The 13,563-nt window shown below is 46.0% G+C and overlaps 1 protein-coding gene across 3 annotated transcripts in view; it reads right to left on the bottom strand.

Moving 5' to 3' along the window:
- pde2a (phosphodiesterase 2A) overlaps positions 1–13,563 on the bottom strand; it is a 279,683-nt gene that overhangs the window by 53,279 nt on the left and 212,841 nt on the right. For all 3 annotated transcript variants that reach the window (XM_078544965.1, XM_078544967.1, XM_078544966.1), the window contains exons 19-20: positions 13,137–13,214; positions 8,545–8,667 (exon numbers count right to left, since the gene is read on the bottom strand). In XM_078544965.1, the coding sequence (XP_078401091.1) occupies positions 8,545–8,667; positions 13,137–13,214 (201 nt within the window). The remainder of the gene's footprint in view (positions 1–8,544; positions 8,668–13,136; positions 13,215–13,563) is intronic.

Here is a 13,563-nt window from a genome sequence, read left to right as displayed (position 1 = left end):
GTTCAGGAGGAGAGAATGGAGGAGAATGAAGTGAGAGGAGAGGAGCCCTCAAACTAATTCAGGAGATGTTAGTGAGCGAGAATTCAGAAACCACACTCTTGGACTATGTATCAAAGTTCAGGGAAAGATTAAACAGAGCATGTGAATTAATTAAAGAGCATTTAGAAATATCACAGCAGGTGATGAAGACAGAAGCAGACAGGAAGGCAAAGACTCGTAGCTTTGTAGCTGGGGGGAAAGTGTTAGTTTTGTTGCCTGCATCAGGTGAACCATTAAAAGCCAGGTTTAGTGGACCTTACCAAATTGAAAAGAAATTATAAAAGCAAAATACTGCGGATGCTGGAAATCTGAAACAAAAACAAAAATAGCTGGAAAAACTCAGCAGGTCTGACAACATCTGCGGAGAGGAACACAGTTGACGTTTCGAGTCCATATGACTCTTCATCAGAACTAAGGAAGTAGAGAAATGAGGTGAAATATAAGCTGGTTGAGGGGGGGTGGGACAGGTAGAGCTGGATAGAGGGCCAGTGATAGGTGGAGGCAAAGAAGAGATTGCCAAAGATGTCATAGACAAAAGGACAAAGGGGTGTTGACGGTGGTGATAATATCTAAGGAATGTGCTAATGGGGACATTAAGGGTAGAAAGCAGGACAAGCTAGTGGCAGATGGCCCTAGTGGGGCTGGAGTGGGGGGGAAGGGATAGAAATGGGCTAAAAGGTGGAGATAAAACAATAGATCAAAATAAATTTAAAAATAAGCGGGAAGAGAAAAATAACTTTTTTTTAAAATGATAAATTATTGGAAAAAGTGGGATCGGAAAGGGGGTAAAATTTCTTGGCTAAAAGAAATTACGTGAGGTGAATTATTTAGTAAGAACTCCAGATGGAAGAAAAACCCAGAGGGTATGTCATATAAATATGCTCAAAAAGTGCTTTGATAGGGAAGACAACCAAAAAGAAGAGATATTAGTAGTGATGAATCAGGAAAAGGAAGTGGGGATGGAAGATTCTGAAACTGGTTTTCCTCTATTTCAATCGGACGATGAGGAGGTGCTTAAAAATTTGAATGAAATACTGAGTTACCTTCCAGGTAAGAATCGAAGGGACTTGAGAGAGCTATCGCAGTCACATAGCACTATTTGTGGGGATTAATCGGGGAAAACAAAAGGTAGCTGTACATGATGTAGATGTGGGGAACTCTGTTTCCAATCAAGCAACATCCTTATAGGTTGAATCCAGTAAAATTATCACAAACGCAAAAAGAAATTGAATTTATGCTCAAGAATGACATTATTGAGTTGAGTTTCAGCAATTGGAGTTCACTTATTGTGATGGTACCTAAGCCAGATAGAACACAAAGACTGTGTGTGGATTATGGAAAAGTGAATCTGCAATTCACAATTCAATTTCTTATTGTAGATTCATACCCTATTCCACATTTGGAAGGCTGCATTGAGAAAGTGGGACAATCAAAGTTCATTACAAAGACTGACTTGCTGAAAGGGTATTGGCAAGTGCCTCTATCGGAAAGGGCGGGAGAGGTTTCAGCTTTTGTAAAGCCAGATGGAATCTATCGGTTCAAAGTCATGCCATTCGGTGTGGAAAAATGCACCAGCGACCTGCCAGAGACTAAGGAGTAAAATTATTACTGGCCTGAGTCACTGTGCTGTGTACATTGATGATCTGGTGGCATTCGGTCAAACATGGGAGGAGCACTTTCGATCGTCTACCAGAAGTTAAGTTGGTGGTGAACTTGGCCAAGAGTGAATTTGCGCAAGCACAGGTCACAGGTCACTGTTGGACATGGTCAGGTTGCTCCACGAGATGTAAAAATAAAGGCAACAGACGAGTTCCCAGTGCCTTCAACAAAAAGGGAAGTTTTAAGATTTTTGGGCATGAGTGGTTTTTACAGGAACTTCGTACCAAATTTTAGCAGTGTGATTGCTCCCTTAACTGAACTCTTTAAAAAAAAGAGCAAAAAGTTCAACTGGATATCAGGGTGCCAAAATGCATTCAAAAATCTGAGAACTGTGTTGACAACAGTGCCAGTTTTAGCAACACCAAATTATGCCAAGCAGTTTAAATTGGCTATTGATGCAAGTGATGTTGGTATTGGTGCTGTATTGTTGCAGGCAGATGACGCAGGTATTGAAAATCCTGTGGGATATTTCTCAAAGAAGTTAAATATTCATCAACAAAAATACTCCACAGTTGAGGAGGAAACACTGAGTCTTTTACTGGCATTGCAACACTTTGAAATTTATGTTGCCAACAATTCATCAGAAACAATTGTTTACACTGACCATAACCCATTAAGATTTTTGGAAAAGTTTTGAAATCGGAATGCAAGACTATTTAGATGGAGTCTAGTGTTATAACCATTTAACTTGCAAATTACACATGTGGTTGAACATGAAAACCTCATTGCGGGTGCATTATCAAGGATTTAAGTTGTAAAGAAGATTGGACATGTCAAACCTGGGAAAAGGGCTGAAGCAGTTTTTATTGAAACCTTGGGTATATTATTATGTTAATGCATGCACCTTATCATGTAGTAGTATAATGTATAGAGATAAGTAATAATTAATAGGAAAGAGGTTAAGAAAATGAAACCACCTTTTTGAATTATGATGCTTCATTTTCTGAAAAAAAAGTGGGGAGGTGTGAAGAAAACAAGGAATTTGTAATATTTTTCTTCTGGTAATAACCCTAGTATATTTTCTTATGCATTGGAAGTCAGGCTGTAATTGGATTAAGAGCTAGAGTGATGGCAAGGGTCTAAAATCAACAGTAAGAAGTTGTTTTGCTATATTAATGAACCAAGAGGAACTTCAATCAGAGTTTTACATAAAGCAATAACAGGAATAGTTTGAATTGAGTTGTTGTAGTCCAAAGGGGGAATATGCAGGTTGTAAAAAGGTGTAAGGAAATTAGGTAAAGATGGCGTAAGTTTGTTTTTACAGAGCTAAGGTAAAGAATGATTTAATCAATTCTGGGAAGAAAGCATTATTGAGGAGAGTGGTTGAGATAATAGAGAGATCAAAGGGAAAGTTCGCATTTAAGGAAATACTGAGGGCTATGTGAGCATTGCTTAGTTGCTTAGATCTCCCAGAAGACAGCGTGAAGAAGGCCAGACCTGTTGCTGTCGGCCTCAGAGGACACCCCAAGGACAAAGTCACTGCGTGGTAAAAATTACTGGACTTTTATACATTCTAAAATCTATCAGGATAGCTGCTGAATAGAAAAGGGGAAGGTTAGCTCTGGGGGTAGTAAGTTATGATTTGTGGAACTGTTTTAAAGTACTGTTTACCGTGTGAAGCCATTTGTGTGTTTAAGTGTAATTGTGTTTTATTTGATTCTCTTCATTCTTTTAATAAATGTTTACGTTACTATAAAATCATCACAAGTATTCGGGGACATTGTTTCCTGATTTCAGAACCTCTCCTCATACTATACAAATTGCAAAAACCGTTTTGGCAGCTGTTTCAAGTTTCCCTGTGGGATTTGAGCAGCTCGGTATTTACCATCCTACCTGCCATAACACTTGAAACACCCGCATCTCAAGGACACATTTTAAAAATACACTGACTGAGCTCTGAGTAGGGGATTGGTGGAGGAGGGTATGAGGGCAGCCATCGGGATTGTGGCTGGGTTCAGGGGCAAGGACCACGGCAACTGTAAAAATCTAGCCCGTGGAGTAGGTGACTAGGTTCGCAATATTTCTAATATTTAGCTGCAGTAGATCTGTTGCAAATATGGAGTGGAGTTCCCCTCAGCTGTGATTGTACTCGAAAGAAGTTGCAATCTGTGACTGTTGGTAACTTGAAAGAGTTTCATCATCCTTGCCAGGCTCTTAAGAACACGAGGAACAGGAGGAGTACACCATTCAGCCCCTTGAGTTTGCTCCGCTATTCAGTACAATCATGGCTAATCTTCTGGCACAACTCCACTATTCCATATTCCTTGAGTTCCTGAGAGACCAATAATCTATCTCAGCCTTAAATCTATTGATCAATGGAGCATCCACAATCCTCTGGGGTAGACAATTCCAAAGATCCCCTTCAGAATACAAACTTACAAACATACGAATTAGGAGCAGGAGTGAGGCCACTCGGCCCCTCGAGCCTGCTCCGCCATTCAATAAGATCATGGCTGATCTGGTTGTAACCTCAACCCCACATTCCTGCCTACCCCAATAACCTTTCACCCCCTTGTTAATCAAGAATCTGTCTAGCTCTGCTTTGAAGATATTCAAAGACTCTGCTTCTACCGCCTTTTGAGGGAGAGAGTTCCAAAGTCTCTCAGCCCTCTGAGAGAAAATTTCTCCTCATCTCTGTCTTAAATGGGTGGCCCCTTTATTTTTAAACAGTGACCCCTAGTTCTAGATTCTCCCACAAGAGGAAACATCCTCTCCACATCCACCCTGTCAAGACCCCTCAGGATCTTATATGTTTTAATCAAGTTGCCTCTTACTCTTCTAAACTCCAGCGGAAACAAGCCTAGTCTGTCCAACCTTTCCTCATAAGACTCCACTCCATTCCAGATATTAGTCTAGTAAACCTTCTCTGAACTGCTTCTCATGCAGTTACATCCTTCCTTAAATAAGGGGACCAATATTGTACACAGCACTCCAGATGTGGTCTCACCAATGCCCCGTATCACTGAAGCATAATCTCCCTACTTCTATATTCAATTCCCCTTGAAATAAATTATACCATTCTATTAGCTTTGCTAATTATTTGCTGTACCTGCACACTAACCTTTTGTGATTCATGCACTAGAACACCCAGATCCCTCTGAATCTCAGAGCTCTGCAATCTCTCACCAATTAGATAATATGTCCCTTTTTTATTCTTCCTGCCAAAATGGACAACCTCACATTTTCCCACATTATACTCCATTTGCCAGATCTTTGCCCACTTACCGAACCTCTCGATATCCTTTTGTAGCCTCCTTATGTCCTCTTTGCAACTTACTTTCCTACCTATCTTTGTGTCATCAGCAAATTTAGCAACCATACCTTCAGTCCATTCATCCAAATCATTTATGTAAACTGTAAAGAGTTGAGGCCCCATCACTGATCCCTGTGGCACACATCCTGCCAACCAGAACATGACCCATTTATACTCTCTGTTTCGTGTCAGCTACCCAATCTTCTCTCCATGAATCTTGTCTGTTTCAATGAGATCACCCTTCATTTCTCCATACCCCAACGAATATGGACCCAATTTACTCAGTCTCTCAGTGTAGGACAGCCCTTTCGTCCCAGGGACCAATCTAATGAATCTTTGCTCTACTGTCAATGACATTCAAGGCTATGGGCCAAGTGCTGGTAAATGGGATTAGGTAGGTAGGTCAGGTGTTTCTCACGTGTCGATGCAGACTCGATGGGCCGAAGGGCCTCTTCTGCACTGTGTGATTCTGTGATTCTGTGTGTGATTCTGTCTCCAATGCAAATATTACTGACATCCAATTGGTTAATGATGACTCCACTTGCTTTTCATGGGGTGTAGAACAGGGGTGCATGATGAGGGCTGACTGGTTGGCCAGCCAATGATAGAAGTGCAGTGGGAGGAGGGGAGGGTGGTAAAGAGGAGTTGAGGATGATCAGCCATGATCTTATTGAATGGCGGAGCAGGCTCGAGGGGCTGAATGTCCAATCTCTGCTTTTATTTCTTATGGTCTTACATTCAATGCTCTTGGAGACAGAAAATCATGGAATATGTCAGACCAAAGTTGACATCTCTAATTTATTTATTTTATTATTCATTCACAGGATGTGGGCTTCGCTGGCTGGGCCAGCATTTATTGCCCATCCCTAATTGCCCTTGAAAAGGTGGTGGTGAGCTGCCTTCTTGAACCACTGCAGTCCATGTGGTGTAGTACACCCACAGTGCTGTTAGGGAGGGAGTTCCAGGATTTTGACCCAGCGACAGTGAGGGAACGGCGATATATTTCCAAGTCAGGATGGTGAGTGGCTTGGAGGGGAACTTCCAGGTGGTGGTGTTCCCATGTGTCTGCTGCATTTGTCCTTCTAGATGGTGGTGGTTGTGGGTTTGGAAGGTGTAGTTTAAGGAGCCTTGGTGAATTCCTACAGTGCATCTTGTAGATGGTACACACTGCTGCTACTGTGCGTCGGTGGTGGAGGGAGTGAATGTTTGTGGATGAGGTGCCAATCAAGCGGGCCACTTTGTCCTGGATGGTGTTGAGCTTCTTGAGTGTTGTTGGAGCTGCATTCATCCAGGCAAGTGGAGAGTATTCCATCACACTTCTGACTTGTGCCTTGTAGATGGTGGGCAGGCTTTGGGGAGTCAGGTGGTGAGTTACCCTCCGCATGATTCCCAGCCTCTGACCTACTCCTGTAGCCACAGTATTTATATGGCTAGTCTAGTTCAGTTTCTGGTCAATGTTAACCCCCAGGATATTGATAATAGGGGATTCAGTGATGGTAATGCCATTGAACATCAAGGGTCGATGTTTGGATTCTCTCTTGTTGGAGATGGTCATTGCCTGGCATTTGTTAATGTAGAAATAGACCATAATGAACCACATAAAGTTTTAAAAAAAACAAATACAAGCAAAGGGCATTGGGTCATGGTGGGAGAGATAGGAGATTGGTTTCAGAGATATTCAGGTTATTAAAGTTGGTAAGAGGCAGGCGGGGTTAGGGTAGTTGCTGCAGAGAGTGGAGCTTCCAGGCTGAAATTTCTTTAATCAATGATTAGACATGGTGTGGGGTGAATTATAGAACAGAAAGCAGGAGTCAGAGAAGAGCAAGATGCCTGAGGGGAGATTAGAACATAGTAAGAATCAGGGGGAGAAGGCACTAGGCGAAGCCATGATGGGCCGAATGGCCTCTGTCTGTGTTGCAGCAATTCTGTGATTCTGTTTGATACTGTGAATTCTTTGATTGCGTTAAAGGCGCTATATAAATATAAGTGGCTGTTGTAATCAGACAAAATTTGATTTTGAAGCCTCTCGGGCAATAGAGATCTGGAGATTAATCTTTAATTCCAGGATAATCCGAGATTTTCACCATTAATATGAGTTGAAGTTGGTCCTGTGATTCCATTGCAATGAATCACATTGATCCTTTAGAGAACTTAAAATAGATTGTCACAAAACGGGAGGTCCTGAGTTTGTGAAAGGCACAGTTTCTTCTCCATTGGTGGCCGTGCCTTCAGCTACCTGGCCCCAAACTCTGGTACTCCATCCCTAAAACTCTCTGTCTCTCTCTGTCTCTCTGCCTCTCGCTCTCAGAATCACAGAATTCACAGAATCACAGAATTGTTACAACTGAGACAGAGGCCATTCTGCCCGTCGTGTCTGTGCTGGCTCTCCGAATGAGCAATGCACCTAATTCGACTCCCCTGCCTTCTCCCCGTCACCCTGCACATTCTTTCTTTACAGATAATAATCCAATTCCCTCTCGAATGCCTCGATTGAACCTGCGTCCACCACACCCTCAGGCAGTGCATTCCAGACCCTAACCTCTCACTGTGCAAAGACGTTTCTCCTCATGTCGCCATTGCTTCTTTTACCAATTACCTTAAACCTGTGCCCCTCTGGCTCTCGATCCTCCCATCAATGTGAACAGTTTCTCCCTATCTACTCTGCCCAGACCCTTCAAGATTTTGAATTCCTCTTATCAAATCTCCTCTCAACCTTCTCATCTCCAAGGAGAACAGTCCCAACGTAACTGAAGTTCTTGACGTCCCCCTAGCTGTTTCACCATTAGTGAACCAGATGGGTTTTTACAACAATCGGTGATCGTTTCAGGGGGCAGGATTTTCTGGCCCCAGGAATGATCCCAGGAATGAAAGGCTTAACATATGAGGAACGTTTGAGGACTCTGGGTCTATACTCGATGGAGTTTAGAAGGATGAGGGGGGATCTGATTGAAACTTACAGAATACTGAAAGGCCTGGATAGAGTGGACATTGGGAAGATGTTTCCATTAGTAGGAGAGACTAGGGCCCGAGGGCACAGCCTCAGAGTAAAGGGAAGACCTTTTAGAACAGAGATGAGGAGAAACTTCTTTAGCCAGAGAGTGGTGAATCTATGGAATTCATTGCCACAGAAGGCTATGGAGGCCAGGTCATTGAGTGTATTTAAGACGGATATAGATAGGTTCTTGATTAGTAAGGGGATCAAAGGGGAGAAGGCGGGAGAATGGAGTTGAGAAACTTATCAGCCATGATTGAATGGCAGAGCAGACTCGATGGGCCGAATGGCCTAATTTTTGCTCCTATGTCTTATGGTTTTATGGCCCCGCCCACCACTGGGACCATCCAGTCCCTCCGAAAGGCGATGGGCTTCTGGCTGGGCCCCCGAATCTCCCGCAGTGGGTCCCACCACAGCGGGGCCGCTAAATCCCGGCCACGCTCACCGTTCCTGAGGCTGGTTTTGTCATTCCAGATTTTATTAACTGAATTTTTAAATTCCACCAGCTTGAACCTGCATCGCCAGATCATTATAGTGCGGGCCCCTGGATTCCAGTGAGGTTACCGCCACACCACCATCACCACCCCAGCAGCAAACCTACCATGGTTGTGTTTTCTTCCGGAACAGACCGTGGTGTGAAGGTGAGTTTGGAAAATTCCGGATGAATCTCATCGACAGGCTGTATCCCATACTTCAGCATTTTCATCACCTCCTCATTCGTTACCTGGATTTAACACAATGGCCATTAAGAACAAGAAAAATCCATTTGGCCCAACAGCTCACTCTTCGGCATCCACTTACCTTAATCCCTTCAATCTCCAAGAGCGAGCCAGCCTAGCCCATTTTCCACCCTCCATAAACTTCAGGTCATCCAAAAACTCTGCTGCCCTGCACTTGCAGCCAGTCCCAGTCCTTGTGCTCATCAGTCTACATCAGCTGCAGAATGCCCAGGGTTTCAAATTCTCATTCTCCACGGCCTCGCCGCCCCTCCCAATCTCCGTGGCCGGGATTTTCAGTACCCGCTGGTGTTCGGGTGTGTTCGGTGGCCTGAGCGGACAATATGGCCAGAAGGCCAAAAATCGGTTTCACGGATTCGGAAACCAGTTTGCCATCGTCCGCTCCGCCCGCTGATGGGGTGCCCGTGTTCCCCACCACCAGACGCCGGGGACATCATTGTAATACATCAGCATGTTATTATAAGGCCTGCTGACCGGAAACAGCAACCCCCCCAACACTGGATCGCCCGCCCGATGTCGGCAGGAAGATTGGCTTTTCAACGGCTGCCGAGTTAGGGTTTGCTTGGGGAAGGGGGAGAAGTGGCCTCAGGCAAAGGAAGAGGCTGCAGGGTGAGGGCTGTACTGGGGAAGGAGGGTATCCCAGGGTGTGTGTGTGGGGGTACATTGTTGATCTGTGCAATTGGCCTCAAGATGGTGAGGGCTGAGGAGGCAGCCTCCAGAGGAGGTGAGGCCAGATGGAGATGTGAGGGTGTGTGTGAGAGAGTGAGTGGTGATGTCCCTTGGGTTGGCAGTGAGTGAGATGCCAGTGAATGTGTGATGGGTTTGTGAGTGTGTGAGTTTAGAGTCGTGAGATGGTTGCCTCACCCTGGTGGCACGGATGAGATCATTCATCCTCTATCTGCACTGGATGGCCAACCTCTTCTGTGCAGCATTGGCACTGACCCCCACTGCCATCGCCTCCCAAGCCGGAGTGGTAATGTAGCTGGTAATTGAGCGGGGGTAGAGGACATCACAGCGGGGCCTCCACGGCGTCCAAAAGGCGCTCGAGGGCTGCAATCTCCTTGCCTTTCGGGGCCCTGTCTCCGTTGCTGCAGTCCTGGGCTGGAAGCACTGAGCACGGCTGTATTTTAAATGTGGTGCCTGGGGTGAGGAAGCGGTGAGGTGACGGTGAGGCCGGCGAATGAGCGCCCGCCCACCACAGAAACGGCCTGTTTCCTGGGAATGTATAGTTAGTGCGGTGGGTTTGGGGCGATACGGTGTGGAAATCCGCCATTGTGGCTGGCAGCTAAAACACCCATTAACCCAGCTGCTACCGCACTTTGTGCAAATGTGGGACGATTCCGCCCTGTAATCTGCTCCTGCCCTGTAATCCTCTGAAATATCTACACTCCTCCAATTCTGGCCTCTCACATATCACCAGCTTCTTTCGCTGCACAGTACTGAGGGAGTGCTGCACTGTCAGAGGTCCAGTGTTTTAACGTGACATTAAACCGAGGCCCTTTCTCATTTCCCAGTTGCACAGAGAAAGATCCCGCATTCACAAATTTGAAGGAAAACAGGGGACCTGGTGTCCTGGACCCAATATCTACAACACTCAAAAAAAAAACTCAATGTCCGGTCACTTATCTCATTGCTGTTTGTGGGATCTTGCTGTGCACAAATTGGCTGTCACGTTTCCTACGTTGTAACATTATAACTTTTCCTACATTATCCTTCACTGCCGCTGGGTCAAAATCCTGGAACTCCCTTCCTAACAGCACGGTGGGTGTACCTACACCACATGGACTGCAGCGGCTCAAGAAGGCAGCTCACCACCACCTTCTCAAGGGCAATTAGGGATGGGCATTAAATGCTGGCCTTGCCAGCGACGCCCACATCTAGTGAATGAATTAAAAAAACACAGCGGCTGCACTTTAAAAAAAAAACGTACTCAACTAGCTTGAAGCACTTTGGGAGGTGCTGATTTTGTGAAAGGTATGGTTTCTTCTCCGTTGGCAGCAGTGCCTGCAGTTGCCTGGGCCTTAAACCCTTGTACTCCCTCGATAAATATATCTTGGTCCCTATCCCTATCCCTATCTGATCCCAAACCCTGGTATTCCCTCCTGATATATATCTCGGTCTCTGTCTCTATCTCTGTCTCTGTCTCTGTGCCTGTCTCTGTGTCTGTCTCTATCTCTGTCTCTATCTCTGTCTCTATCTCTGTCTCTGTCTCTGTGCCTGTCTCTATCTCTGTCCCTGTTTCTGTCTCTGTTTCGGTCTCTGACTTTGTCTCTGTGTCTGTCCCTGTGCCTGTCCCTGTGTCTGTCTCTGTTTGTCTCTGTGTCTGTCTCTGTGTCTGTTTTGGTCTCTGACTCTAGCTCTGTCTCTGTGTCTGTCTCTGTGTCTGTCTCTCTCTCTATCTCTGTTTTGGTCTCTGGCTCTAGCTCTGTCTCTGTCTCTGTATCTGTGTCTGTCTCTGTCCCTGTTTCTGTCTCTGTTTCGGACTCTGACTCTAGCTCTGTCTCTGTGTCTGTCTCTGTGTCTGTCTCTGTCTCTAGCTCTGTCTCTGGCTCTCGCCCACTCCCTCTCCCAGTCCCTCTCTGTCTCTCTCTACCTCTCTCTGACCAAGCTTTTGGTCACCTGTCCTAATACCTTCTTAGGCAGTTCGGTGGCAAATTTTGTTTGATTACTGCAATAACATATATTTGTAAAGCGCCTTTAACACAATAAAAAGTCCCAAGGCGCCTCACAGGAGTGTATTAATATAAAGTATGACACCGAGCCACATTAGGAGATATTAGGTCAGGTGACTAAAAGCTTGGCAAGAGACCGAGGTACTAAGGAGTGTCTTAAAGGAGGAGAGGGAGGGTAGACAGGTGGAGAGGTTTAGGGAGGGAATTCCCGAGCTTGGGGCCCAGGCAGTTAGGGGCATGGCCTGGAATGGTGGAGCGATTAAAATCAGGGATGCACAAGAGGCCAGAATTAGAGGAGCACAGAGATCTTGGAGGATTGTGGGGCTGGAGGAGATTCCAGAGATACGGAGGGGGTGGCGAGGCCATGGAGGGGTTTAAAACATGGGTGAGAATTTTAAAATCAAGACGTTGCTTGACTGGGAGTCAATGTAGGTCAGAGAGCGCAGGGGTGACAGGGGTGACAGGGGACTTGCTGTAAGTCAAGACACGGGCAGCAGAGTTTTGGGCGACCTTGAGTTTACAGAGGGTAGAATGTTGGAGACCAGGAGAGCGTTGGAATAGCTGAGTCTAGAGACAAAGAAGGCCTGGGTGAGGGCTTCAGCAGTGGATCAGCTCAGACAGGGGCAAAAAGTTACACTCCTGTGAACGGACTTGGGCTGATTTACCATGCAAGAGGCGCTACATAAATGCAAATTTTGTGGTTTAGTCCATCTGATCACGTGCATTTTCTCATAAACCTGATGAAGGGACTTACCTCAATTCACTTGCTTCATTTTAACCTGTGTCCCATAGAATTGGACTAGTTAGTGTGGTGAAGAATTTGGAGAGATAAATATTAACCAGGACACTGGGGATAACTCCACAGCTTTCTTCAAAGCAGTGACTATGGGATCCTTTACATACACTTGAGAGGGCAGCCAGAGCCTTAGTCTAGCTTTTCAACTGAAACATTGCACCTGCAAACTGCAGCGCTCCCTCAGTACTGACCCTCTTGACATTACAGCGCTCCCTCAGTACTGTTCCTATGAGAGTGCAGTGCTCCCTTAGTACTGACACCCTGACAGTGCAGCACTCCCTCAGTACTTACCCTATGACAGTGCAGCACTCCCTCAGTACTGACCGTCTTGACATTGCAGCACTCCCTCAGTACTGTTCCTATGAGAGTGCAGGGCTCCCTCAGTGCTGCCCCTCTGACAGTGCAGCACTCCCTCAGTACTTACCCTTCGACAGTGCAGCACTCCCTCAGTACTTACCCTTCGACAGTGCAGCGCTCCCTCAGTACTGACCCTCTGACAGTGCAGCACTCCTTCAGTACTGACCCTCTGATAATGCAGCACTCCCTCAGTACTGACCCTCTGACAGTGCAGCACTCCCTCAGTACTGCCCCTCTGACAGTGCAGCACTCCCTCAGTACTGACCCTCTGACAGTGCAGCACTCCCTCAGTACTGACCCCCTGACAGTGCAGCACTCCCTCAGTACTGACCCTCTGACAGTGCAGCACTCCCTCAGTACTGACCCTCTGACAGTGCAGCACTCCCTCAGTACTGACCCTCTGACAGTGCAGCACTCCCTCAGTACTGACCCTCTGACAGTGCAGCACTCCCTCAGTACTGACCCTCTGACAGTGCAGCACTCCCTCAGTACTGACCCTCTGACAGTGCAGCACTACCTCAGTACTGACCCTCTGACAGTGCAGCACTCCCTCAGTATTGCACTGGGAGTGCCAGCCTGGATTGTTGCTCGAAAGATAAAACGAGAGTGAAATCCACATCGGTTTGCTCACCTTCATGTGGTACATCATCATCTCATTCGCCAGGTGGCTCCTGTACTGTGCCTCATGAACCTTTTTGTACATCAGTGACTGGATAGAGGGAAAGAAATGCCAGAAGGTCAACATCACCATCGCTAACTCCAAAGAAATGCAACTAAATATTCACAACTTATCGCCTCGTTTATTCTGCACTCTGCTAATATCGGATGTTGTTATAGTCCCTTACACCACTCCTAAATCCAGCCCTTCCAATGGCTGTGTGCACATGTACAATCTTAGAACCTTAGTGCCTATGAAGAGGCCATTCAGCCCATGATGTTTATGCTGGCTCTTTTAAAGCGCCAATGAGTTAATCCCATTCCCCTGCTACTTTTCTCCACAGCCCTGCGATGTTCATTCTCATCGTCCAGAGCCTATCCAATTTTGAAATGTCGGCGAG

The sequence above is a fragment of the Cetorhinus maximus genome, chromosome 7 (assembly GCF_964194155.1).
Source record: "Cetorhinus maximus chromosome 7, sCetMax3.hap1.1, whole genome shotgun sequence".
Lineage (NCBI taxonomy): Eukaryota > Metazoa > Chordata > Chondrichthyes > Lamniformes > Cetorhinidae > Cetorhinus > Cetorhinus maximus.
The sequence above is the reverse complement of the archived record's forward strand: the minus strand, read 5'-3'. Positions and strand labels throughout refer to the sequence as shown.